The sequence below is a fragment of the Hyperoodon ampullatus genome (assembly GCF_949752795.1).
Source record: "Hyperoodon ampullatus genome assembly, chromosome: 16".
Classification (NCBI taxonomy): domain Eukaryota; kingdom Metazoa; phylum Chordata; class Mammalia; order Artiodactyla; family Ziphiidae; genus Hyperoodon; species Hyperoodon ampullatus.
Window position 1 is genome coordinate 1,523,617 of NC_136929.1, and position 26,817 is coordinate 1,550,433.

General features: G+C 61.6%; 1 protein-coding gene across 1 annotated transcript in view; it reads right to left on the reverse strand.

Annotated features, from left to right (window-relative positions):
• MCF2L (MCF.2 cell line derived transforming sequence like) overlaps nucleotides 1–26,817 on the reverse strand; it is a gene marked incomplete at both ends in the record, with an annotated part of 61,749 nt that overhangs the window by 6,932 nt on the left and 28,000 nt on the right. Inside the window, 22 exons of the mRNA XM_079721921.1 lie at nucleotides 379–445; nucleotides 603–681; nucleotides 1,734–1,826; nucleotides 1,940–2,161; nucleotides 2,916–3,041; nucleotides 3,795–3,887; nucleotides 3,990–4,082; nucleotides 5,360–5,429; nucleotides 6,815–6,930; nucleotides 7,518–7,584; nucleotides 8,669–8,742; nucleotides 9,002–9,075; nucleotides 9,768–9,927; nucleotides 10,306–10,497; nucleotides 10,905–11,096; nucleotides 12,002–12,121; nucleotides 13,180–13,294; nucleotides 13,634–13,758; nucleotides 14,462–14,611; nucleotides 15,027–15,143; nucleotides 17,058–17,177; nucleotides 26,160–26,250. Of these exons, the coding sequence (XP_079578047.1) occupies nucleotides 379–445; nucleotides 603–681; nucleotides 1,734–1,826; nucleotides 1,940–2,161; nucleotides 2,916–3,041; nucleotides 3,795–3,887; nucleotides 3,990–4,082; nucleotides 5,360–5,429; nucleotides 6,815–6,930; nucleotides 7,518–7,584; nucleotides 8,669–8,742; nucleotides 9,002–9,075; nucleotides 9,768–9,927; nucleotides 10,306–10,497; nucleotides 10,905–11,096; nucleotides 12,002–12,121; nucleotides 13,180–13,294; nucleotides 13,634–13,758; nucleotides 14,462–14,611; nucleotides 15,027–15,143; nucleotides 17,058–17,177; nucleotides 26,160–26,250 (2,556 nt within the window). The remainder of the gene's footprint in view (nucleotides 1–378; nucleotides 446–602; nucleotides 682–1,733; nucleotides 1,827–1,939; nucleotides 2,162–2,915; nucleotides 3,042–3,794; nucleotides 3,888–3,989; nucleotides 4,083–5,359; nucleotides 5,430–6,814; nucleotides 6,931–7,517; nucleotides 7,585–8,668; nucleotides 8,743–9,001; nucleotides 9,076–9,767; nucleotides 9,928–10,305; nucleotides 10,498–10,904; nucleotides 11,097–12,001; nucleotides 12,122–13,179; nucleotides 13,295–13,633; nucleotides 13,759–14,461; nucleotides 14,612–15,026; nucleotides 15,144–17,057; nucleotides 17,178–26,159; nucleotides 26,251–26,817) is intronic.

Sequence of the window (26,817 nt, forward strand, 5' to 3'; positions counted from 1 at the left end):
GCCATGGGCCTCGGGCTCAGCTCTGAGCCTCCCGCGCCCCGGGGTCCCCGTCCACCTGGGGCGCTACCATCACTGAAATGCTGGCGCTGGACTGCTCTCTGGAACAGCCGCCCACTGCGCACTGATCGTGATGGGAAATACGGCCCGGATGGAAAACAGTCAGAGATGCTGTGGATGGGCCCTTGGCTGGGGCTGGGGCTGGGGCTAGAGGCACAGGCCTTGACGCTGACCTGCTGGGACTGACCCAGCAGCATGTGACGCCAGGGATGCTCTCCAGAGCGACCCCGATGACCAGGAGACTCGGTGACAGGGCTGCGGAGACCCAGCGGCACGGGCTGGCTCCCACTGGTGACCCCCCGACGCGTGGCCGGGCCTCACCTGGTGCCGGTGGGCGCGGGCAGGGGCAGGCTGTGGGACTGCTCCAGGGCTCGGTGCTGGCTGGCCTCTGCGGGGACAAGAGCCCAGCGTGGCTCAGGAACGCGAATCCAGCACCTTCCCCTCCAGGTGCTACACGCGGTGCCTCAGATGGCTAAGGATCCCGAGGATGCTTTGCGGGAACGTAAATGGGCCCCCGGGGGACAGCCCAGAGGATGTGCCCTCACCTCTGCACGCCTGCAGCTGGCCCGTCAGCACCTTCCGGATCTCGCTCACCCAGGCGGCCTTGATTTCAGGAGTTGGTGCCTGTGCCCCCAAAGCAGACCAGAAGGTGAGTGCGTGTGTTCCCGAGGGACGCGTGTCAGTGTCTCACTCTGCAGGCGCCCGGGACCCTCAGAATCGGGGCTGACGGCACCACGCTCGGGATGCGGGATGGCACCCCCTCGGGCGAGGGTGCGATGGGCAGGCCCCGTGGGCGCCGGTGCACGGACCCCAGGCCAGCACCCTGCATGGTCTCTGACTCTGACTCAGTGGGAGCCCCTGCAACGTGGCCTGCCCCGAGAGTGTGTTTCTCTGGGAAGCGGCCCTGACGTCTCCCTAGCTGACAAGGACGACGGGGGTCTGACATCCCACAAGTGGACCAGAAGCTGGACCAGCGCGGCCAGGCTGCTGCCCAACCTCCACTCCGCCCGGAGCCCGAGGGCAGTGCAGGTGGGCGGCTGGGCTCTGAGGACCCTGGGCCGGCCGAGCCCCTGGCCGTTCCTGCTGTAGCTCCGTGGGGCCCTAGGCTGGCCGCGCTGGCCTGGGTGTTGTGAGCTGTAAAGAGTGCAGGTCACCGGGGCCTCCACGCTGCGGTGGTGCGGCACCCCCCAGGGCCCCCAGGCCCAGACCACCAAGGGCGTCAGAACGATCAAGGGCAACCGGCGAGGCATCTTCCAGCGCCGGATCGCCCTCTCGGGCTGGGGTCTCTCCCGGGCTCATGGGCGACCTTACACTCCACCACCTCCTGCCATCACCGGCGAGTGAGGATGACACGCTCCCCGCAGGCGCCCGGTCGTGCGCGGCAGCGTGGACGCCTGGCCCAGGCGGGCTGGGCCCTCGTGCCGTCCCGGGACCAGGAGCCCACTTCCTGGCAGGGCACCTGGAGCACCCCTGCCCCGCAGCGTCCCTGTACCTTGTCCTGGGCTCGGCTTAGTTACTGACGGCCCAGGGCAGCCCCACACGAATGACGGGGCCCTGGCCTCCGGGGAATCGAGCTTTCCGAAGAGTCTAGACAGCAGCTCTCAGCAGAAGACGCTCACGGCGGTCCTTACAGAGCTGGGCAGGCCCCGAGCCTGGCCCGAGCGCGAGGGGCCTACCTGCACAATGTACACCTCCTCTCTGGCGTTGTACCAGATCTCGAATTTCCTCGCGTCCCCTTTCACGTTCTCCGTTATACCGACGGCCGTCATCTGTGAGGGCGGGGCGGGAGGTGGGCGTCCGGGCCAGGGCACCCCCCGCTCCCGAAGGCGGGCGGCGCGGCCCAGCGGGGGCCCCAGGGTCTCCTCGGGGCGGCCTCACTCACGTTCAGGGACTGCTTGAAGCTGTAGGACGGGGCCTTCTCGTAGCCCTCGCCGTTCTCCTCCCGCTTCTTACAGAAGAGCACGGCCTTCTCGTGCAGGAACAGGTGGCGCTGCATGGGCTTGAACCTGGCCAGGTCCTTCACCTTGGCGTGGCCCTTCTTGTGGTCCGTCCAGACGCTGAAGGAGCCCTGCATCAGCAGCTTCCCCAAGTCGCTCAGGTTCCCCTGAAGGCGGCGGCATGGGGTGCAGTTAGCGCCCAGAGCGGGTGCAGCCGAGGAGCCCGTCTGGGAGGCCGGGGTGCACCCCGCAGGGTCCAACGGCCCGACCCCCGGGAGAGGCAAGTCTGCGGTGTGTTGGAAAGGTCGGGGGTCGCAGGGGATGAACGGGGGAGCTCAGGGGTGTCTAGGGCAGTGGGCTGCTCTGTGTGACGCTACCGTGCAGGACACAGGTCATCGGTTTGTCCAAACCCCCAGAGTGACCCTGCCGTGGGCCGTCGGCTGTGACAAACGCCCGACGCCACGGGGCGGCCGGACGGGGGTGTCTGGGTGGGAACCCCCTGCGCGTCCCCCTCAGTTTTGCTGTGAACCCGCTACTGCTCCAGAAAGAAAGTCTATTAATAAAAAACAGAGGCGAGTGCTGAGCGGGTTTACGGAGAGGACAGGAACCGTGCGTGCGCGGCCTGGCGCCGGTGCCGATGGGCAGGAGGCGGGGTCTCAGGTCGCGCCCACACGCCGCGTCACCGTCACCGAGAACAAGACGGGTTCAGGGAAAGACCGGGAGGGAAGTGTTTTCGGGGTGAAGCGCCCTGGCTTCCGCACAGGCTGGTGAGCTGCGTGCAGGGCGGCCGCGGCCCAGCCAGAACCAGTTTGACGGCGTTCTGGGTGGTGCGCGTGTAGGGCCCACGCTGGCAAGGGGACGGCCTAAGGCCCCGCCCCCGGCTCGCGGGCTCCCCCTGCAGGACAGGGTCGGGGGCCTCACCTCATAGCCCGTGATGGCAATCAGGTGCATGGAGTCGTTCACCGCCTTGAGGACGCCCAGGATGGAGCTCAGGGCCTCCTGCAGGTCCTCCGCCCCCTCGCAGCTCCTGCTGTATTTCAGCATCTCCTGGGGGAGGTTCCACGCCCGTCTGGACACTGAGCCCCGCCACTCCGCCGAGAGCGGCTGGGATGCCCGTGCTCTGCCCCACAGGTGCAGGCCCTGGGCAGCCCCAGGCACCGACCTTCGGGACACGTGTGTGGCTCCCTGTGCCGTCGTCGCCGGTGGGGACAACACCCCACACGCACTCAGACACTCACGCCCTCCCCCCGTCGGGGGGCCTGCCCGAGCCGCTGGCCCCAGAACGCCTCAGGAAGCCACCTTCCCGGCCACTGCGGGCCTGCACCCCAGCCCTCGCAGCTGCAGAGCGGGCTTGTCCCTGAGCTGGGCAAGGGCAGGCCCCTCACAGCGCCTGGCCTGGGAGAGCCCCCAGCCCCGCCCCCGCGGCAGCTCCCGTCTCCCCGCCTCTAAGCCGTTACTCCTGTCCAGATCTGACCCCCGAACGAACATCTGTTCCAGCTCTTCACACCCATTCTCAGGCCTCAGGGATCTGCTCTGCTGGGCCCCCAAGACAGCAGGACACAGGCAGCCTCGCATGTGCCCTGTGGGGCAGGGTCTGCCCGCCTGTTGCCCTCTGTGTCCCTGACCCCCGGCAATGGGCAGCGCACAAAGGCGTGTGAAGAGCCAGGGCCTCGCAGAGTCGGGAGGAAGGTGCCCAGAGACCACGGGGTTCAGGGACGGGCCGGGGCGGCCGCCACTAAATGGTGTGCGGGTGGGGGGGGCAGGCGGGGAGGGGGCTCCGGGGGACGCCCGGCCTCTCACCTTGAGCAGCAGCTGGTACTTGGTGATCCTCTGGACTGGCTTCAGCAGGTAGGAGTCGAGGCTCAGCTTGTGGTCCAGCTTCTTCTGGCATTCCTGCAAGCACCAGAGCCTCTGCTTTAGACGGCTGCCACTCTTCCTTGTCTGAGAGTCAACCAGCAAAGGAACGTCCCCGCTCAAGAGAGCCAGGAGACACACCTGGAAGAACGGGCAGTCGGAGCACTGTCTCCACAGGCTCTCGGAGCGCGGCTTGTTCTGGCAGTACTTCTCGTAGACCTGGAACTGCTCCATCTGCAGCGGGACAGGGGCCGAGTCGCAGGGCACCTCTGCGCTCACGGGGACCTCAGCACCCGGAGGCGGGCTGACCCCGCCGCTGAGTCATGCCCCTCTGCGCAAGGACGCACGGCACCTCCGGGACCAGCCTGACCTCCCCCCGAATCCGGGTCACCCCTCCATCTCAGATGCCACGGCTGTCATTGGCGGGCAGCCAGGTAACAGCCCCCCAGAAGTTCAGTTCTCAGGGCTGCCCTAGTCTGGGTCCTCCTTTTGTAAAAGATTAGGTCCATACGGCTTTGGCCTCAGAGATAGGTCCGAACCTGGCTTTGGCCTCAGAGATAACAGACGAAAAGAAATGCAGGACCAGCACTGACTCTGTAAAGAAAGACTCGCCAGGGCTCAGCTACACATGGTGCTCACGCTTGTGTGTGCATCAGCACGGCCAGTGGGCTGGATAAAACAGTGGCTGCCGCCTCCACCCGAGTTCCGGGTTCCACAGGTCAGGGGCGGCCTGAGAACCTGCACGGCTCATGGGTTCCCAGGAGGTGCTGATGCTGCCAACAACTCCCGAGCCACGGCGCGATGCTCCCCCACCCCCGATTCTCACAGAGCACAGGGAGGCGTTCCCCAGGGCCAGGCCAAGCGGGGCACAAACGTGGCCCCTTCTTTCCTCCCTCTGCCCCTCGATGCCAATTCCTGACAAGGAGCCTCGGCCTCTGGCTTATGTTGTGAAGGCGACCTTTTCACTACTGGGAGGAAGGAAGTGCGTCCCCTGCTGCTGAGTCAGCAGTTCACCGGGATCCATACAGCAGGGTCAGGGGAGACAGCATCCCGCGTCCCCTCCCGCTCCCAGAGCCTCGCCACAAACCCCCACGCTAGCGATCGTCCCACCGGAAGGAGAGCGCGTCTACAACTTCAGAGCACGAGTGACCGTCCAGGGTCAGCTGGTGAGCGAGGGAGTCCTGATCAGCAAGACCAGCACGAAACTGACCCCAGCAAGAAGGAGCGTCAGCTACCTCTACGCCTGCGATCCAAACTCAGACGCTGCATAATTTTGGCATCTCTCAAAGTTGATGTTTTATAGTCTCTCTTTTTTTAGACTAGTACTTGGCTTAGACAAAATTGTATTCTTCTGGCCCTACCGAAAAGCATCTCAGCCAAACTGGAAACATTTGTACTTGTGATTTCGGTTGGCTAGATGGGGACTGTGACAGAATTTAAAGCCATTATGACCGCAAGGAGTAACTGTAAGAATTAAGGCGTGGCGAAGCATGCATTTGAGAAACACATACCCTTTCTAGAAAACACCTTCCAACCAGCTCTGGGCAGTCTATGTAGTTCTCCAGCTCCCTCAGGAATATTCTAGACAAAGAAAGTTTGCAACAGGTCACATGAACAACAACCAGCACAAGACGGCGTCCGTCACAAACCATCAGACGTTGTTTTCTGGACGGCACTCGTCCTGACTCTGGACGGCACTCGTCCTGACTCTGGACGGCACTCGTCCTGACTCTGACAGCACTCATCCTGACTCTGGACAGCACTCATCCTGACTCTGGACAGCACTCATCCTGACTCTGACAGCACTCATCCTGACTCTGGACAGCACTCATCCTGACTCTGACAGCACTCATCCTGACTCTGGACGGCCCCGGAGACTGTGGGAGCAAGGACGCGCCCCCTGATTTCGGGGCCTGAAGCCACGCCTGTCCCTCCTGGGGTCCCGACTGCACCAGACTCTCAGGTTCATGCAGCCGTGGCCCCATGGGGATGCTTTGTTTCTGGTGTTGCGTTCACACAGAAGTTGGGAGATGCTCCATCAGCACAAACATGGATGAAGGGTCCACGGCAGCAGACGGGAGCATCTCGAGGCCCTCGCGGCCCGTGTGCTCTGTGGGTTTTCCACAGACGTAAGGGATCTTGGCTCCGCCCCCGGGACCCTCCTCCACGAAGCGCTGCCCCTGAGCCTGCGGGCTGAGTTGTCCTCTAGGTTCCTGACTCGCATCTGCCCACTGGGTAAATCCCTCCAGGGCCCCAGCACCGAGGATGGGCCGAGACCCTAGGCCGGGGCCGAGGATGCTGAGGGACCAGGGGGACCAGGCCACCTGCTCACTCTAATCCCCAAGGGAAGGCTCTGGCTGCGGCTCAGGTGCGACCTGCCACCTCCTTTATAAGCGGCAGGTGACAGAGGCTGAGGACAGGGGGCAGAAGCGAGTGGCCAGACAGAAGCCCCCGCGTCTCCTGGAATCCAGCGGAGGGGAGGGCCGGGCAGCACGCGAGGGGCTCGCGCACAGCGGCCTTTCCTCGGGACCACAGGCTCGTGCTGCCCCCCGCGGATCTTTCCCGAGAGCCCCCGAGACTGCTGAGGGTGAGCGGGCCCGGAAGGACCATGCACACCTTCCCCACAGCCACAGAGAGGCCACGGGCGCTCCCACGAGGGGAGGGCGGGCAGGAAGGAACTTGTGGTGCTGCCGCCCTTTCGAGACGGGCTGGGCAAGGGGCCTCGCCAAGGGGTGTGGCTTCGGTGCCACCCAAAAGGGCCGAGTGTGCACACCTGGGGGGCCAGCTCCCGCTCCCTCCCTCTGTGGGCGACCCCTTGTAACTCACCGCCGCCCAGGGAGCTACCCTGGGCACACCCCACCGAACCCGCTGCCCGTCCGCTTATCCCTCTTGAGAGGGAGGGAGGAACCTTCTCGCCCAGCAAAGCATAACCTGAGGCCTGTGGGCGACCCGAGGGAGGGCCTGACCTGTTATGAAAGTGGTAAATTTCCTCCATGTTTCCAAACAGAACATCCTTCTTGTTTTGAAGTCCCGTTGAGATGAGGTGTGTCATTAAAGGGTTGTCCATCTCAGCAGCATAGCCCTGAGGAGGGGGGAGTGGTCAGCGGGGGAGCCCGGGCCCATCAGCCCCGCATAAGCCTGGTCTCCACGTGGCCGCCAAGCGGGGAAGTGACGCTGTCTCAGGCTTTAGAAATCGAATCCACCTCAAATTCATTCACTGACCATCTAAGGTGATTCTCCGAACCAGCATCAGAAATACGAGTGAATTAGAAGCAGCACCAGTTATTTTTTTGGGAGGGTGGTTCCATCCTACTCCATTTTAACCTTTTTAAATTCAGGTACACCTTCCACGAAGAGGACAAATCCTGTGTGTGCGTCTTGATGAGTTATCTCTGTGCCCGCACCCCTGTGACCACTGCCCACGCCCCACGATAGAACAGTCCTGCACCCAGAAGCCCTTCTGCTGCCCCCAGGCAACAGCCCCACACCCAGGGAGGGTCAGGCACGGCTGCCCTCTCTTGCCGCAAACACGGCCCAGTGCAAGTGCGCCTGCAGCCAGCGCCCCTGTCCCGTGGACGGACAGGTGAGTGGCTTCTAGCCCTGGGCTGTCTCGGCAGAGCTGTGTCGTGGCCACGAGACCACACGGCGTGGCGGCGCCGGCGCCCTCACCTCCAGAATGCACAGCAGCTCCTCCACGTAGACCCGCTCTGTGTCCAGAAGCTCGTTCATCACGTGCCTGTGGATGGGTGCCGGCTTTCATGCAGCAGCAGCTTCCCAACCGTCTCCCGAGGAGCCCCGGCTCCAAGTGCCCCACAGGTGCCCTGTCCCTCCCCTCACCAGGAGACGCCCCTCCCAGAGGCCCCGCCAGCCACCCGCATGCAGGGGTTCTGCAGCGACCCTCTGGGGAACATCTATGTGCCGTCAGGTTAGGGGCTCCCAGGAGGGCCTGGCTTGCAAACCGGCCGGTCAGACCTCGCCTTACGGACCAGGATCACCTTCTAACTGCCTATGACCAAGCTTCCTGTTTTCATACACAGAAAACGGAGCCAAGGGTGGGGATCGTGGAGCAGACAGCAGCCAGCACATCAGCTGGCCCCAGTGCCGTTCAAAGTGCCCGTGCTCCGCACAGGTGGTACGGGTCGCGCGAGAGGAAGGCTCGGGTTCCCTCTCCACCGCGGGCGGGAGGGCAGCGTGAGCTTGGCAGGGAGGATGTCCCCGTGGGAGGCTGGGCAGTGTGGGGTCTGAGCAGGGTTTCAGAGTGGGCGCAGGAGGGTGCCACGTGCAGGCTGCCTTCGTGGAGCTATGGGCGATCCAGCTCGGCTGGCAGGCAGGGGCCCTGTGGGAGAGCGACCGCCAGCCTGGGAAGCACGTGGGCAGTGCCTTCCTGTCCAGTCCAGAGTTCGGAGCCCAGCAGTGCGTCCATGCAGGGACAGACACTGTCCCAGCATCTGGGTGGCGCTGGAGCATGCGGGGTGCCCAGGGCGGGTATGGGGCGAGCAGAGCCTCCACAGGGTTGCGGTGGGGAGAGACCGAGAAAGAGAAGTGGTGCCCGGCACCAACACGCAGAGCAGAGGGTCGGAGAGGCTGGTGGGCGGCAGGAGGGGCCCGTCCCGAGGAGACGGGGTGGGGGGCGGTCCGAGGCTGGCCCTGTGAGAGTGGCCTGGGGCCGCACCCACTAGCCGTGTGCCCTGGGCTCAGCGAGGCACAACACGGGCTGTTCTGGGTCCCACTGCCTCTGGCTCCTTTACGTACAGGCCCTCCCCAGGGGCTGAGATCCAGTGGGTCCTCAGACCTGCTGGGGGGAAAGGCAGGCCACCCACCTCCGCAGGACGGCCAGGCTCTCCTCGTCCCCGGTGGAGCGGCCGCGGCCCTGCCGGCCCTCACTCGCTTCACTCTGGGGAGAAAGGAGCGGCCCACATCGCGCTTTCAGAAACCGGAAGGTGCAGCCTGACGCCGGGCTTCCAGACCCAACCTCCTGTCGGTCGGGGGTGGGCCTGAGGCCCCGCAGGCAGGATGGGGAGGGCCCGGAGGGGAGGGATGGGGCGGGGAGCGGAGGACGCCCCCCGGGTGCGCCGGCCTGTGTGCACGGAGGAGCGGCGGGGCGGGGGGGCCGGGGGCAGTGAGGGGACCGGGCGGCGGGGACGCGCACTCACCCTGGCCCTCCTGTAGGGCCCCCTCCGGAGCACGCTGCCCTCAGAACTGTGGTTCTCGGAACCTCTCCGGATGCCTGGGTTGGAAAGAAGTGGAGAGGAGTGGGACCTCGCACCTTACTGCCCGGAGATGAAAAGCTCATCCCGGACCATCGGTGTGTTTTTGTGTGTTTTTTTCACTTTTGGAGGAAAAGCAGCGAGCAGCCCAGAGCAGGGTGAGGAAAGCACAGTAAGGTACAGAGCAAGGCAACGGGGCTCTGGGCGCGTGGGGAGCCCACCGTCCACCACTTCCCAGAGCGGCCCGGCTCCCAGGTGACGGGGGAGAACTCGGCGCCTGGAGGCCTCCGAATGGGCCCTGTGCGCTGGGCTCAGGGGCGCTCAGCACCGACGGCCGCCACCAGCCACGGCCGTAGAAAGCAGCGGGAGCCGTGCTGGCAGCTGGGGCAGCGTGTCTGCGGACAGGAGATGATAGGAGGGGCCTCAGGAAAGGCCGCGGGTCCAGCTGTGCCTCCAGAAGCACTGCACTGGGGGACCCCGGAGGCTTCGGGGTGGAGGGCCGAGCTGCGCGAGGGCAGGACCATCCCGGCTACGGCGCCGAGGAGAGACGGGCGGGATGAGCCCGGGAAAGGCCCCGACAGGCCGGTGGTGCCCGTCCAGCGGCACGGATGCCAGGAAGGGAATGAGCGGCCGAGGGCCGATGACACTTTATTTACGCAGTGGGCTGGATGGAAGGAGGGCCTTCCCCAGGGTGAGGGGCGGCTGCTCGTACCCGGGGAGGGGCAGGGCGACTTCGTGGGCGCCTCTGGCCGGGGGGCCACCGGCTGCACGGGCCGCATCTGCTTGGCTGCCAGCTTCTTGAGGCTCGCCTGTCTCCGGTGAAACATCTCCTCCACACTCTCCTGCTTCCGGAAGACCTTCTGCACGTGCTCCTGCAGGGAAGGGGGGGACGGGCTCACTAGCAGGACACCTCCCGAGAGCTGCCGTGACACACGTGGCCCCCGCTCTGCCCTTGGCAGACGGGGGCACCGAGGGAGGAGCGGGGCTGGGCCTGGAGCCCGGTGGGCGGCCGGCGGGGCCGCTGCGGACAGCTGGCCGGAGCGAGGAGTCCGGTTTCAGCGCACTGTCGTGGGAGTGCCCGGCCACGGCACCGAGCGAGGGCCCTCCCCGCAGGCAGGGACCCCGTGGGGGGCCCGGGAGCAACGTCCGGCCGGAAGGGCACCCTCTGCGCTCCGCCTCCCGATCGCCCGGCGCCTCTGGGAGTCATCAGAGTAACGCCTCGCGGAACAGGTGAAAAGCCGTCTCCTCACCAGCAGGTCTCGGGTGAGGATGGGCTCGTAGTCCTGGTAGATTTTACTGAGCTCCTGGATCTTATTTTCCGCACCCGTCTCCAAAAACTTCTCGATTTCCTGGAGGGCCGCCTCGGCGCCGTCCTGGGACTGGCACTTGTCCACCGGCTGCGAGGCCAGCAGGTAGATGCCCTCGTCGCACCACTTCATGGACTGGAGGGAGAGAAGGCACCTTGGAAGCTGTCCTGGCGTCTCACGTGGCCCGCTGACCGCTGTGCTTTGGGACCACCTGCAGGACGTAGCATCCCTGTCCTGCCCCTACGTCCAGAGGGCTCCCCTGGGGGACGCAGGCCTGAAACCAAGCGCATCACCGAGGACGGGACGCATCCACACTGAGGACCAAGTGCAGGGAACTGGCTGGACAGTCAGCCTCTGGGTTTCTTCAAGAAACGGCCAGTTGTGGCAGGCAAGTCCTATAAACGGTCCCCTGTGTCAGGACAGGACCTTCTGGGCCACAGGAAAGGGCCATTATTCACCGGTGCCTGGGGCCCGGACCACGGCAGGAGCGTCCCCGCGGGACAGTGGGGCACGGGGTGTGTGGGCCGGGCTGGGGGGCCTACCGCCTCGAGGAGGCTGTGCAGATCCAGCGCCCTGCCCAGCAGCCCTCTCCTGCGGCCGACGTCAGCTGCAAACTGGTCACACAGCTGGCGGAGCTCGTGGCACTTGGGGCGGATGGAGTCCACAGCGTAGTGTGTCAGCTCCATGAGCCGCTCACCTTCCAGGGCCAGGGTGCGGGCCCGTTGCGTCACCGCCTGTGGAGCCGCCAGAGACCGGCTCAGCCTGGTTCTTGGGGCAAAGGAGCGCCATTTCCTGCCAGGGGTCGGCAGGGGTGGGCGTGGGGGTCAGTGGAGGGAGGGACGGGGGTCAGCGGGGGTGGGACGGGGGTCAGTGGAGGGAGGGACGGGGGTCAGCGGGGGTGGGACGGGGGTCAGCGGGGGTGGGACGGGGGTCAGTGAGGTGGGACGGGGGTCAGTGGAGGGAGGGACGGGGGTCAGCGGGGTGGGACGGGGGTCAGCGAGGTGGGACGGGGGTCAGCGGGGGTGGGACGGGGGTCAGCGAGGTGGGACGGGGGTCAGCGGGGGTGGGACGGGGGTCAGCGGGGGTGGGACGGGGGTCAGTGAGGGAGGGACGGGGGTCAGTGGAGGGAGGGACGGGGGTCAGTGGGGTGGGACGGGGGTCAGTGGAGGGAGGGACGGGGGTCAGCGAGGGTGGGACGGGGGTCAGCGGGGGTGGGACGGGGGTCAGCGAGGGAGGGACGGGGGTCAGCGAGGGTGGGACGGGGGTCAGCGGGGGTGGGACGGGGGTCAGTGGGGTGGGACGGGGGTCAGTGGAGGGAGGGACAGGGGACAGCGAGGGTGGGACGGGGGTCAGTGGGGAGGGACGGGGGTCAGTGGAGGGAGGGACGGGGGTCAGTGGGGTGGGACGGGGGTCAGTGGAGGGAGGGACGGGGGTCAGCGGGGGTGGGATGGGGGTCAGCGGGGGTGGGACGGGGGTCAGTGAGGGTGGGACGGGGGTCAGCGGGGGTGAGTGGGCCAGGCAGCCGCCCCTCCCCCTGCCCGTGGGGCTCAGGGCAGGGAGGGGGGCTTCTGCGGGGACGGTGACGCTGAGCACAGTGTCCCCAGGCCGCCCTGCCCCTGCCGCCTGCGTCCCTTCTTACACTGGACTTCTCCTCAAAGCTGGCCAGGTCCTTCAGGAGGTGCTCCACGTGCGCCAGGCTGTTCCCCACGTCAGTGAAGGTCGTGATCTTCTGGGCCAACACGTCCAAGGCGGCTTTGACCTGCGATGGAATGGGGGTGAGAGACCAGGCGGGGAGAGCCGTGAGAAGAGCCACGGCTGAGAAGAAGGAGGCAGGGGGTGCCGCAGAAACGGGGCGCGCAGGGAGGCGAGGGGGGCCCGGACCCCCTCTCAGAAGCAGGGCTAGAGGGAAACGTCCTCGATTTGAGAAAGAGCATCGACAGCGATCCTACTGCCGACGTTACAGGTGTAACGTTGGAGAAAAACACCTTCCCCGGGAGATGGGGAGCAAGGCAGGGACGCCCACTCTCACCGCCGTTACCCGAGCGGCGGAGGCTCTCTCTGGGGCAACAGGGCAAACAATTTAAAAATGTAAACACATGAAGACATACAGATCGAAAAGGAAGAAATCAAGCTATTTCTGTTTGCACATGACCTGATCGTCTATGTGGAGAAACCCCGAAACTCTACCAAACGACTCCCAGATTGAGCTTAGCAAGGTTTCAGGAGACAAGATGAATCCACAGAACCCCAGCTGTACTTCTACAGATAGCAATGAGCACGTGGACACCGAAATTAAAAATACAACACCATCTACAGTTGCTTAAGAAACGGAGTATGTACACTTAAATCAAACAAAACACGTACTGAACTCGTGCAAACCACACAGCACTGGTGAAAGAAATCTAAGAAAATCTAAATAAATGGACCGACGTACGTGTTCTCTGAGGGGAGGACGTGGCACAGTAAAGGTGCTGATTCTCCCCAAATTGAGGTACAGGCTCAAGACAATTCCTGACGAAGCCCCAGCAGGACTTTCTCGTAGGCACAGACAAGATCATTTTAAATTTACACGGAAAGGCCAAGGAACCAGATCGGCTAAAACGACTGGGATGGAGAAGGGTGAAGGGGGCGGGACAGAGCTTCCACGACCTGCGTCTGCGACGGTTCACTCATTGCTCACGTAGTCCAAGCCAATCCCGCGGCTCCGCGTGGCTCCGCGTGGCTGACGAGCCAGTTCTCCCCGAGCACTGTCAGCGGCCTCCTGCAGCCGCAGTGCCGGGCGCCCACCTGCAGGCTCCCCGAGCCCCGGCCTCTCACCTCTCGGAAGTCCTGCTCGAAATGCCGGAGCTGCAGGCACTGCTCCAGTTTTTGCTGATGTTTTGCCCAAAACTCATCAAAGGCGGCCTCGGTTTCATTCAGCTGGGCCAGGAGCCTGCGAGAGGGGACGGCAGCCGTGCGGGGCCCCTGCAGCGCCAAGCAGGCGGGGCGCTTGGTCTGCCCTCCACACGGGAGGGGGCGCGTCGGAGGGCTCAGGCGGCCGCGGTCTGTTTCCCCCCAGGGCCCTGCCCTTGCCCTCGACGCCCTGGGGCACCCTGGGTCTCTCGGAGCCTGGGGCGGGTGGTTGTGCTGAGTGTGTTGTTTTAAAAGGTGGAGACGTGGCCGTTTGGGCCTATCATTTACAACCTCAGCTCAGGGGACGAGGAAGCGGTGAGCTGCCTCTGTGCCTGCAGGTCACGCGCTGCTGCCCTGACCCCGCCGGTCCCGGCCTCACCTCTGCACGGTGCTCTGACTGTCCAGCTGGTCCTGGTTCGGGTTCTGCTCCGGGCCCTGGGCCAGCGGCTCCCGGATGCTCTCCAGGACGCTCCGCCCCTCGTCCAGCGCCAGCCTCATGTCCTCCTGTGGGACGAGCGCGCCGCCCATCACCCCAGGCCGCCAGGCCCTGGACTTGGCCCCCGGTGGTGGGCTCCGTGGCGCCCGGCCCCACAGGGGAGTGTGAAGGTGACGACAATAAGGTGGCCACACGGTGGCCTCCGCCTGTCCCCCAGACCCTCTGCTGACCGCTCAGCAGTGCCGGGGAGGCGCTCCCACCGTGACTGGGGCAGGGCTAGGGTTACGGGTCTCCCAGGCAGTGGGACAGGACAGGGTAACAGGAAACCAGGCCCCCGCGTGTCTGCTCCCGCGGCCCGCCGCCGGGGGCTAAACGGGGTGAGGGCTCTCTTGGTGGGGTAGGGGGGCAGCCCCCGAGCACCCGCAGCGGGTCACAGCCTCCACTAACTCAAAGCCCTAATCGCGTGGCTGCCTTGGGGGCACAGCCCCGATCGCGTTTACCAGGAAGCCAGTTGTGTGCCGTGACCCCTTGGTTGGGCTCAGCCGTCCGAGTCCGCCCCGCTCTCCCGGGGGCACCGGGGATGCTGCCTCGTTGCCCTGATCAGCAGGGCCCGGCAGCAGGACGGCAGGGCCCAACCAGAGACGCTGCTCGGAAGGGAGGTTCAGCTTCCCTGCAGGGCACCCGGCTCGGGAGCCCAGGACGTACCTCGGGAGCCTCCTAGGCTCCACTTACCTGACGCCCCTCCCCGCACCATCCCGCCCGCGCACGCACCTTGACCCTGTCCTTCTTCTCCGTGTGGGCACGGAGCACGGAGCTCGTGGACTGTACGTCGTTGGGCAGCTCCGTCTCGGCAAGCTCGGTCCCGAAGGCCTGCAGCATCTGAGCTGTCTGCTTAACCAGGAGGGCGAAGCTCTCTATCGCCTGGTGGGGAGGAAAACACCATCACAAAGCCGCTCCCGCACTGCGCCCTCCTGCGCCTGGAAGCTTGGCCGCAGCCCAGCCCGTCTCAGGAGGACGGGCCGGGCGCCTCGTCCTCCCCCTGCGTCTCAGCCTCGGCTCCTTCACAGACACGGGCGCTGCACCCTTTTCAGAGGGTGAGTGCCGAGAACCCAGCTCGTGCTTTTCCTTCTTTCTTGTCTGTCCTCAGCCCAAGAAAGCCACTCCCGACTCATGACTCACGTTACTCCTTCGGATGACTGAGGTCCACTGAGACCACCTGCTCATTCTTGGGGAGAAAACCCGGGTAAACGGGAAGAGGTCTTGGGAACAGGCAGCACCTTAAGGCAACAGCAGCTCTGCTGGATTGACTATGGTTACAGAGATGCAGGGGACTCACTGTGCGGTGGCAGAGCCACCTGGAGTGGCAGTAATCCAGTGTCCCGCCCAGGTCCTCGGTCAGCTGGGACTTGTCAATGTAACTGTGTAATTCTGGGACGGAGCTCAGCATTATGACCTGGGGAGGATGAGAGCCGCCCGTAAGCAGACCGCCCGCAGACGCAGACGGAGGGGCCGAGGCTGGCATGAACAGAAGGCGTCTCCCGGCTCCTCCATGGAGGGCAGGACACGACGCCCCCCGGGCCTCGGCTCTCCCATCCGTGAAACGAGCGTACGACGACCGGTCTCACCAGACAACCGCCGCTGGGGTCGAGCAAAGCCCTGGATGGAGCCGGGCACGCTGCCGACACCGGGCATCTGATGGGTGACGGGCATCTGATGGGTGAGGGGCCCTTGTGCTAACGGAGCCGCACGGACCCCAAAGCCGCGGGCCTGTCCGCATTCCTGCTGAGACCCGGAAGGCTGCGCGGGGGTGGGGGTAGGTGCCCAACACGGCACAGCTGCCTTTGGGGAGAACAGGTGGCCCCGGAGGCTCTTCCACACGGAGGAGTTTTACTTCCTATCTTGCTCTTGTCCTTTTGAGGTCATTCCATCCATGAGCTTGGATAAAAATACAGCCTTTGCAAGCTGTCAGTTGCTGCTGTGAGGTCCTGGGAGGCTCAGCCCACGCGCCACTCGACACCACCTCGTGTTTTATTAAACTCTGAGCTCGCTGGGGGGCGAAGGGACATCTGACACGTCCCAGGTCAACTCGATCCCGACGTGGGAGGTCGGGGTGCCACTGAGACCCGGAGGACCACCTGCCCCACCATCGGGGGCCCACGTGAGGCCCCCCGACTGAGGCATAACCTTCACTTAAGAACAGGCTACGATGTCAGTTCTCAGCGGAGGTATCTAGTGTCTCTTTGCCGTCCGGCAAGGCCATTCCCCCAGATCAGCCTGATTCATGCCAACAGGACCAGGGACGGGTCGGTCCACTATCCAAGGACCTAACACTTTTCCTCCGTGATTTCCATCTGCTTTGTGTCTACTGAATCATGACAGAAAAGGCGAGAACACACCGCCCCTCTTAACGTTTTCTACTTAGCACCAAGGTCAGCACAGGCACCAGAACACTGACCCACGTGGACACACTGTAGCAGCAGCCTTCCCGAGATGATGCTTCTCTAATTCTAAAGAATGATCCAAAAATGGGCCAGGGAACAGGAGATGCTGGTGATGAATTCTGTGAAACCGTGTTTTGAGAACTCATGGGCTCAGCCCCACGGGGCCATGTGCAGGGCAACCACCGCACTTAGGGTGGGACCCCAGCCTTGTTTCCTCTGACCCGGGGTCTCTTGTTAGCGAGGGTCACTCGCCAAATATGGGCAAATGTCACTGCCTCACAGGGTCCCTGAGACGTTGGTGCCCAGGAGATGGCCCTGCGAAGGGAGGGCCGGGCTGCGGCCCGGGGAGCACAGACCCCTGCCCCCAGTGTCAGAAACCAAGGCTTTTGATACTACAAAAACGGGTGCACCCCCTTCCTCTCAAACCCTGGAGCCTGAGGTCTAGGGCCACTGAGTGTGGCCTGCACACCTGGCCCCGGCCGGCAAAGCACCCTCTGTCCTGAGCACGGAGAGCAGGGGACAACCTCGGGGACGGTGACCCACACCAGGATTCTCAGATTCCAAGAGAAACCTGGCTGGTCTTGTTGGAGAGGTTATAAGGTGCTGGGGGTGGGCTCTGTCCTCTTGGTAACGGACGCGTTGCCGGGCAACCCCTTCCAACGTTGCTCTGGGTACCTGGCTCAACGTGGGCCGGCCTCCCTGGGGGGACGCAGGCTTCCTGGGTGCACAGCTTCTAAGGGATCCCTGCAACCTTTGCCTTTAAAGGACAACTGGCAGATGCCAGGGGCTGCCCTGTGCCGGCCGGAGCGAGAAGGTGAGACAGGGGTCCCTCTGCGGCTGGGGGTCGCTCACACCCACTTCCCTGGCCCCCCCGCCCCCGTGCCCAGGTGGAGCCGGGCCGCTCCTCACAGGAGGTGGGCACTTACCGGTACCTTCATCTTAAAGTCATCTCTGTTGAACCTGAAGGCGAGGTCAGAGAGCGTCCTTTGGAAAAATCCCGTTGGTCGCAGAACGAGGACAAGCTGGAGGTTTGCCGGGAAGGACGCCTGCAGGGGACAGAGGGCTGCGGCTCTGTCTGTGGGCAGCTCGGCTGCAAGCCGGTCCCCACACCTGCAGCGGCCCTCGGTCCCGACAGGGAGGACCAGCCCACCGGAGCGGGCGTTTCCAACACGCCAACGCCGGACTAAAGTGGAAATGGTTACAGACACTGCACTGTTAGAGCGTCACCATTTCTTACAGAAAAGCAAAAAAGTCACACTGCTTGGTACAACTGTGTTATGCTGCTTATAAACTTCAAGGTCAAAAGCCCTGACCTTTTGGGGAGCTTGTAATAACCTGTAATGGAAGAGAATGTAAAAGAAGAAGATATATATTTATGTATATGTATAATTGAATCACTTTGCCGTACATCTGAAACGAACACAACATTGTGAATCAACTATATTTCAATAAAAATTTAAAAAATAAACTGTAAAAAAAAAAAAGAGCTTTGACCTTTTGTTAAGGCTGAGTTGGTGCCCCCAGATTCTTATTTTGAAGTCCACGTCCCCAGTGGCTCAGAATGTCTTTAGGGTCTTCACAGAGGTGACCGAGTTAAGATGAGGTCATCAGGGCAGGCCCATGACCAGACATGACTGTGTCCTTATAAATACAAAGGGGACATTTGGGCATAGAGACCCACGGGGACGCCATGTGAGGATGGATGTAGAGACAGGGGCTACCACGGCTGAGGGTGTCCAGAGGCCACCAGACGCTGGGGGAGCACGGAGAGACACCCCTCCACAGCCACAGAGGGACCAGCCTGCCGACACCGTGATCTCAGACTTCCACCTGCAGACCGGGGGGACAGGAGATTCCTGTCGTTTGAGCCCCTCTGTAGTCTATGGTATCTGTTATGACGGCCCCAGGAAACTAAGACACTTGTGCAATAAAGACAAAGCCATACACACACACACACACGCATCACCTAAAACAGAGCTAAAGATAAGCTTACACCCAGGCGCACACCCACAGATACAGTCATGTGAGCAGATTCGCACATTCACGTAAGCTCTGCGTAAGAGGTGCCTGACCTTGGACAAGTTAACCTCTGTGCCTCGGTCTCCCCATCTGCAAATGGGGATAACAAAGCGCCTTCCTCACTGCACGGTCCTGGAGGCCAAGCGCTCTGCCGCCCGGGCAGCGTTCAGAGCCCGGCTCCTGACTGAAGCCGAGACAGCGGCATTGTCCGCCCAGGGCCCTGGTGCTGCATCCGGTGGCCTCGGTCTGAGAACCGGTCCCTCAAGTGAGAAAAAGGAGGAGAAAGAGAGGCCGCTGGACTGGGCGCTCAGGCTCAGGGCTCCCCGGCCAGGCGGGGCGGGCAGTGTCACTGCTGCCGGCGGCCCTGACCTGACGCTGCCCAGCTGTTCCCCACAGAAGCGCTGTGACCCTCTCGAGATGTCAGCGGACCACGACAGCCCCCACCCAGAGTATCCAGAGAAGTCCCCGCCTTGCCGCGAACAAGCCCAGAGTCCTGACCACGGCCGGTGGCGCCCCCTCCCCGACCCCGCAGCCGCCCCCCGTGGTTCGCACGCCCTCCCCAGCCTCCTCACCTGGACACCTGCCTGGTGCGTTGGTGGGTCAGGGAGGCCCCGGGAGCCTGGCCCCGCATCGGAGGATTCCGCTATCCCGTCCCCGAACTGGACACAGCGAGGCCATGGCCCCGCGGCCCCAGGGCCCGCCCTCCCACCGCGTCGGGGCGGCCACCCTGAATCCCAGCAGCGAGCGCTCAGCCTCCGTGTCTGCCCAGGGGCCCTGCCCCACCGTCCCCTGTCTCCAAACACGACTCACGTCTTCGGGCTGGATCTCGCCATCCCGTTCCTGTGGCCGACACACATCTGCTTCCTGTCTCCCTCCTGCCCTCCCGCCCAGGCCGCCACGCGCCTGACCTCCAGCCACTGTCACCAGGCCACGGCGGGGTCCTGGCCCTTCACGGAACCCGACCTCAATCCCCTCTATTGATCTTTACCCCGCGAGTCAACCACAGGCCCCCAGACGTCTGCTCAGGTGTGCTGTGCCCCAGCGCGTGGCCGCCCGGAAGCTGAGCTGTCTTGCACCTCCACCCCACCTCCTCGGCCTCTCTGCACACCAGCACACAGCGCTGGTCACCACTGTGGCTCCGCACCCTGTCTCCAGCCTGGCCGCGCCTGCCCGACACCTGCCACCCCTCCCCCCGCGCCCCTCCCCCCGCACTCCTCCGTCACCTGCCGCCCCTCCCCCCTGCAGCCCCGGCACGCCTGCCCCACAGTCCCTCACGTGTCCAGGTGTCGCCGTCACAGCCCTGGAGGGCAGGACTGCGTGTGCAGGCGCCCGCTGAGTGTTGCGGACAGAGACGAGAAGGTGGGCAGCCCGACAGGGGGGGCTCTGGGTCCCCATCAGCAAGAGGGCCGTGTAGCCCCCACCACCAGGCGTGAGACCAGCCTCCACTACTTCAGGAAAACCGCCTTCAGCATCTCTTTCTGGAGGCGACACCGAGTCACACTTCTCTAGCCTTCAGCCCAGTTTTCTTTCTTTTTTTTTTTTTTCGGTACACGGGCCTCTCACTGTTGTGGCCTCTCCCGTTGCGGAGCACAGGCTCCAGTCGCGCAGGCTCGGCGGCCATGGCTCACGGGCCCAGCCGCTCCACGCAGCATGTGGGATCCTCCCGGACCGGGGCACGAACCCGCGTCCCCTGCATCGGCAGGCGGACTCTCAACCACTGTGCCACCAGGGAAGCCCCAGCCCAGTTTTCTTGCCCTGATTCGCACCTCACAGCTGGTGTGGTCTGAGCTTACAAGGTAACACGAGCCGTTGCCCTTCACTGAGGTCCACTCAGGGCAGGTGGCCAGGAAACCCAGGGTGGGGGACTTGCCCACCCCATCCCGGGAGGAGGGGCACCAGCCGTGCTCACCGTCCCTGGGGGGGACGGTCAACGTGGAGAAGCTTGTCCCCTCTTGTCCTCTGCTTCAGTCTTTCCGTCTCTAAATGATCGAGTCTTTATATTGAAGAGAGTAACTGTGAGACCCCAGCCCAGTGGGAACCCTTCAATGAGACACACACAACTGTAACTTGCAAATTAATTTTCTCCCCCTTGGAGTCAAACATCTGTATGAAAAGCTCAGGGAAATTCCAAAACAAAAACTTTATTTTAAAAATAGAGTAACTATGGGACTTCCCTGGTGGAACAGTGGTTAAGAATCCGCCTGCCGATGCAGGGGACACGGTTTCGAGCCCTGGTCCGGGAAGATCCCACATGCCACGGAGCAACTAAGCCCATGCGTCACAACTACTGAGTCTGCGCTCTGGAGCCCACGCACTGCAACTACTCAGCCCACGTGCTGCAAATACTGAAGCCCACGTGCCTAGACCCCGTGCTCTGCAACAAGAGAAGCCACCAGAATGAGAAGTCCACGCACCGCAATGAAGAGTAGCCCCCGCTTGCCGCAACTAGAGAAAGCCCGCGCGCAGCAACGAAGACCCAACGCGGCCATAAATAAATAAATAAACAAACAAACAAATAAATAAATAAGAATAGAGTAACTATATGGAAGATTTGGGATGAAGGCTATAAAATAACACCTTTTTTTAACCTACTCCGTAATCAAGTGATTATGATAGTTTCTATGTAACCTGAAAGTAATAGTGTTTCTTTTCTGAGGCTGACCTTCATTGGCTGAGGAACAGACAGATGGTGCGAGGACCATTAAAATGTAATCTGGAGACAGAAAAAGAGGCTGGTTTCTGAATTAATATTCTAAGAGCCTTATACAATGCAAAGACATCACCTACATTTACAAAACCGCTAAATGCAGTGGGACGCAGTAGAAGCTCTGTGGAGCCCCGATGCCTCAGGGAACGGGGTTTGAAAACCCTCCCCAAGTGCATGCTACTTTCTTAAGTTTTGCTCAAAGTCACATTTACCCAGCCTGACTATACATTTGATTTCAAACAGAGCAGCCGAAGCCTGACCAATATTTGTCTGATAGCAGTCAAAAATCACAAGTTTGTGTGATGAATATAAACTTGAAACTTGGTGTCTCAGTGCCAACAGTTGAAAACCCTGGGGTCTGAATCAGAGAGGCTGACGTGAGAAGAGGCCTCCCCTCACTCCCAGGGTGGCTCCCATGCAGGTTGGGTGTGAGCACTGAGGATGGGGCCGTCCGCCCCCACCCCCGGGTGGACAGTGTGGAGACCGTCACAGACACCGTTACGGAAAAGACATTTAAGAACGCGGTAGGAAGGGTATCTCTGGTCGGAGGACGGTCATTAGCCCGAATACTCTCCACGTTAGGGGAGCTGTCCTCCCCCGGAACATGCTGTGTGGACCTGCACTGCCCACTGGCCTGGACTCGGACCCCCAGCCATCGACCCCATCAGTAGGCGGCCTCGGCCCTTTGAAGCCCAGTCTCCACCTGCAGCACAGGTGAGTTTAAGGGAAGCTGCATGAAGGCCTCTCCATGCACAGCCCAGGGCTGGAGGTGCCCTGTCGCCTCCACAGAGCAGCTCTGCTGAGCAACTTATTTTAGAAGCCGCAGCTCTTGAAGAGTCAATGCTGGCCTCCCAAGGGGCCAGTCCGTGCGTTATCCTCAGCCAGAGCGGTGCTATGACCCGACCCCCTCGGTGACCTGTGTTCCACCCCCAGCACCCCAGGCCCCTCGGAAGGAGCCATGCCCTGGCCTCCCGCCTTCCCGTCTGTGTTCCAAGGGGCGGATCAGCACCCCTGTGCCCAGACAAGGCCTCCTTCCCATCCCAGCTCTCGGCAGGGTCACCTCAGCCGGGAAGCCCTCCTGGAGCTTTCTCTGCTCCTGCCTTCCCTCCGCTAGGTGCTCACCAAGCTGCGCTCAGACCTCTAGTAACTAGCGCACAGGAGGAATTCATCAGCGTTGTTTAGGACAATATTATTTTGCTACATTTGGAATATTTACCAGATGACCTAAAAATCCTGGTGCTTCAGATACTTCATGCTGTACCTTTTCTGCACACAGAAGGCATAGGCTTTACAAGCAAAAACTGGAGCCCTGCCCCCTGCAGACTAGAAACCGCTCTCCCCGAGATTTCCTTCAAGGTGTGCTCTAGGGTTCGGACTCAGCTGAGTCAGGCCTGGCTCCAAACACAGATCATCACCCTCTGCTGCAATGTCCCCAGCTGCCCCTCAACTCCTCCACTAAGTCCTGTAGCTTAGAAAAAGGGGGTTCAATTTTAAACGGAATCCCAGAAGAGTATACACGGTATCTTATGAAAGATACATCCATCTGAGGATGGTCCAAACCTTGATCCAACTGTTGGACAAAGAGCAATGTTCGAACTCTCAGCTTTGGGTCTCATCCGTGGGTTGTGACCGTGAACTGTGACAGGCAAACACCCACACTGAACTGACACCCGGTGAGCTGCCGCGGGCTCTGCTCTTGATGGGGACACAGCAAGTCTGATTTTAGCGACACTGGACTTTGGACCCTCCAATGTCTTATTTTTCTATTCCAAGCTGAGGTAGAGGCATCCAAAAAAAGGAAAAAGAACACCCCAAAGTACAGAAAACTCAGCTCACGAGACAGCACACATGGCGGCTTAAAATAGCCCCACATTTCAGCGCATTATGTAAGCGCCCAGGCTCACTCGGGTGGCTAAACACGTTTGGATCAACAGCCTCTCTGCCTGCGGCCCGGGGCTGTGGTGGAATCGTTTAGGCTGGGCCGGTGCCAACAGATGTCCCCTCCTCAAGGGCTCTGGCCCAGCTGAAGCCAGGTGGTTTTCTCCCCCAAGCTCCCCTGGATGAAAGCAAAGGCCAGTGAGGCTGGCAGTCCAGGTCCACAGCAGGGGAGAGCGTCGTGGGCCACCTCTGCCCCCTCCACTCCCCTGCATGGGGACAAGGTGTCAGCTCTGTCCCCACCACAGAGCCAGGGTGCAGAGCGGACCCCGCACCTAGCTCAGAGGGGCGTGGACCATGAACAGCAAGGCCGGGCTTGCAGTGTCCCCGCCCCCTGAGACCTCCCCGCCCGCCTCCGGTGCCCCGTGTGGGTGTCCGGCAGCTGGTCACCATGTCGGCCACCTGCACTCCACTAGCCTGCACATTTCTTGCTATGCTCCCCTGTCCCCAGCACTTCCTACCGTGCCAGGCACACATTAACGTCTCGATAAATGTATTGAATAAATAAATAGAACGTTTGGCATTAATACGATCAGTGAATTCCTGTAACAAAAACCATTGGAGTTCAAAGAGAATTTTTGACAATTCTGCTGAAAAGTGCTAACTTCTGGGCAGTTCCAAGGCAGTATTGGGGAACCCTAAGGCTTACAGGAGAAAAATTTATATTTTTATTGTATAAGAATCAGTGCAAACATGAAAACTAACTTTTTTTTTTTTTTTTTTTTTTTTTTTGCGGTATGCAGGCCTCTCACTGCTGTGGCCTCTCCTGTTGCGGAGCATAGGCTCTGGACGCGCAGGCCCAGCGGCCACGGCTCACGGGCCCAGCCGCTCTGCGGCATGTGGGATCTTCCCGGACCGGGGCACGAACCCGTGTCCCCTGCATCAGCAGGCGGACTCTCAACCACTGCGCCACCAGGGAAGCCCCTAACTTTTCAGTTATGATTTTCACAAAGTTTTGAAGATGAGCCAGCTCTCTTCAGAAATTCATCTCATTATAAACTGGATGAAGGGACTTCCCTGCTGGTGCAGTGGTTAAGAATCCGCCTGCCGATTCAGGGGGCATGGGTTCGAACCCTGGTCCGGGAAGATCCCACATGCCATGGAGTAACTAAGTCCGCACGCCACAACTACTGAGCCCATGAACCACAACTACTGAAGCCCGCGCGCCTAGAGCCCGTGCTCCGCAACAAGAGAATCCACCGCAATGAGAAGCCCGCGCACTGCAACGAAGAGTAGCCCCCGCTCGCCGCAACTAGAGAAAGCCTGCGCACAGCAACGAAGACCCAACACAGCCAAAAAAAAAAAAAAAAAAAAAACTGGATGAAGAGTAAAACTATGTTTATACTTGGCCATGGGAGAGCCTGACCCTACAACAGGTCTACCTTGGGCCACTGGCAATCTCGATGATTACTCAGGTTTTAAAAATAATGTATCTGTTTCTTAGAAAACAATACTGCATTTGGAGAATCTCTTATTATCTGACCAGGAGTGGCTGATCAGCTCAAGAGATATTCGCAGCGCTCCTGTCTCGCCCAGGTCGGGGTTGGGTGCCGGCCACACAAAGGTGGATGGGGCTGGCTGTGGCCTCGAGGGACCACGGCGTGCAAACAGAGAATGAGGGTGCCCTCCCAGGAAGGGAGGCCAGGCAGGGACCGAGTGCAGCCCTGCTCCAGGGTTGGGGGGTGCCGCTAGGGGCGGGTATGGAGGGATGAGTGGCAGCCACCCTGGCTCTGGGTGAGGGCCCCCCAGGGTGTGGCGTGTGGCAAGGCCTGGACCCCACAGGGATGCCCGTGACCATCATGGCAAAGCGGCTGACTCAGACGCCCGTGCACACCACGACGTGCCCGAGCGGTGGTTCAAACCACTGATAGACAAACGCGAAAGAACTGGGCAGATTACTGGACTCGAAAATGTTATTATAACAGTGTTACCTTTTAAAACAGCAACACACTTGACTGGAAACTTCTTGGCCACCAGCTCAGGACTAATTTACTGAGTTATTGATTCAAGAAAAATGTGTTGTTAAGTCCTTTGTGCATCTGACCCAAGTGGCTTTTACAATTTAATCCTTAATTTGGGCTGTCAGGTGACACCATGCGCAAATTTATTTTAAAATTTAACATAATGAAATGGACATGCTGGCTGTGAACTGGTGGTGGCACATCAAAGTCCTCTGTGAGCTTCTAAGGATTTAAAAACAAAGGAAAGCTGACAATGAAACATTTATATACTACGTGAATACGCTTCTTTTGAAATGTCCTGAAGTGTTTCGATTTGTTGCAGACAAACGGTGACGCAGAGAGTGTGTGCCTGGTGGGGGCGGGAAGCAAGGGCGGCGAGGAGTCGCTTTGTCAGGAGGACGAAGCGGGGCCCGGGCAGCCCTGGGACGGGTTTGCACAGGACCCTGTCGGTCGTGAGCGTCGGGGCAGATACTGAGCCTGAGGCGCTGTCCAGAGGAAGTAATGAGGCAGCCGGGAGGAGGGACCAGTTCTCCCGCCCCATCCAGACCCCAGCCCAGCAAGAGCCCCGCAGAGGCCAGAACAAGACCCAGAGCAAGAGTCTGGGGGACCGTCCCCCTACCGGGGGTCGGTCGGGGTCACTCTGCCTGCAGAGCAGCAAACTTCCCGGTCCTCTGGCTGTGGGGAGGCAAGGGTGGGTGAAACTCAGCCGGGGAGAAGCGCTCCGCACCCAGCTCGGGAACAGGGCCAAGCCGCCGCCGAAAATAAGATTGGGGGCTTTCTGCTGACTTCAGCTCCCTCTTCAGCTATTCCCGCGGCTAAAAACGGCACAGCAGCACCGCAGACCAGAGGCTCTTCCGCCTGCAGTCTGCGGACCAGGAGGGTCTCCACGTGGCCACGAGGGCCACCAAGGACGGCTCCTAGTCTGACTTAGTCGTAAGACTAAAGAAGAAACAGCCCGTTTAGAAGGAGAAAGTCACATAGGAAAAGCTGTTCAATATAATCCCCAAACTTGTCGCCTGAAGGTTTCTGTGACACTCTCATCACCCTCAAGAATGACTGCATGGCGTGTCCTGAGCATCTCACATACTCAATGTCAGAGACAAACCGGCTGGGGAGATTGTTTTCAAATTATAACACAGCCCCCGAGAGTTATAACCCACTTGAGAACACACAGGCATGCACACACGTGCACAGACATGCACACACATGCACACACACTTGTGCTAGCAACTTGAGGAAGCCAGGAAGGTGTGGGCTGGCCCTGCCCCAGGCCCCAGGCTGGTGCTCCAAGCTGGCGCCCCACCGAGCAGCACAGGCCAGAACCCAGAGTGCCGGCAGGCAGGAAAGGCCACGTCACCCGCCCAGGAGGAGGGTGTGGGGGTCCCGGGCGCAGTACCGACACTTACCGCTATTCTCAGGATGGACGCCTTGACTGAGGTCCATTTGTCCTGCCTGCGGTCTATGACCAGGATGAACCCGATGCCAGCATCCTGCAGGCTGAGAGGAGGAGAGAGCTGCGCTCAGGGTGCCGCTGGAGGATGGGTCTTCCCTGCCATCCATCTCTGGGAAGAGCTCGGAGCAAACCGGCTCCTCCTGTGGCCCTCAGGCTGCTCCACACACTGCCAGGGGTGCCGCGTGCCAGGAAAGCATCGAGCCACCTGCGGGGCTTCCCTGAGCTCGCGGGCACCTTCCAGGGCTCGCTCTGACCCGAGACGGACGGACAGACTCTGTGTTGTTCATTTCCTAGCCTGACACCAACCAGCTCACGGCACAGGGAGGTAGGCAGGGCCCATGCTTCCTGGAGCCCAGCTGTTCCAGTCAGAGCTGGTCATCTTCCCTTGCAAGTGGACCAGCCGGCCCAGCCCTTCACAGTGAGTCTATGACCCACACGTCACGTTAGTCCCAGCATCTGGGGTCCCCGAGTTCATCCACGACACAAAATCGCTCTTGAAGGCATGGCCACAGCTCGGGGAGAAAAGCCCCGAGGCGCCCGGAGGTGCACGAGCGTCTGCTGGGGACGGGAGACAAGATGAGGCTTCTCGCAGCAGCAGCATGTGTGAGAAA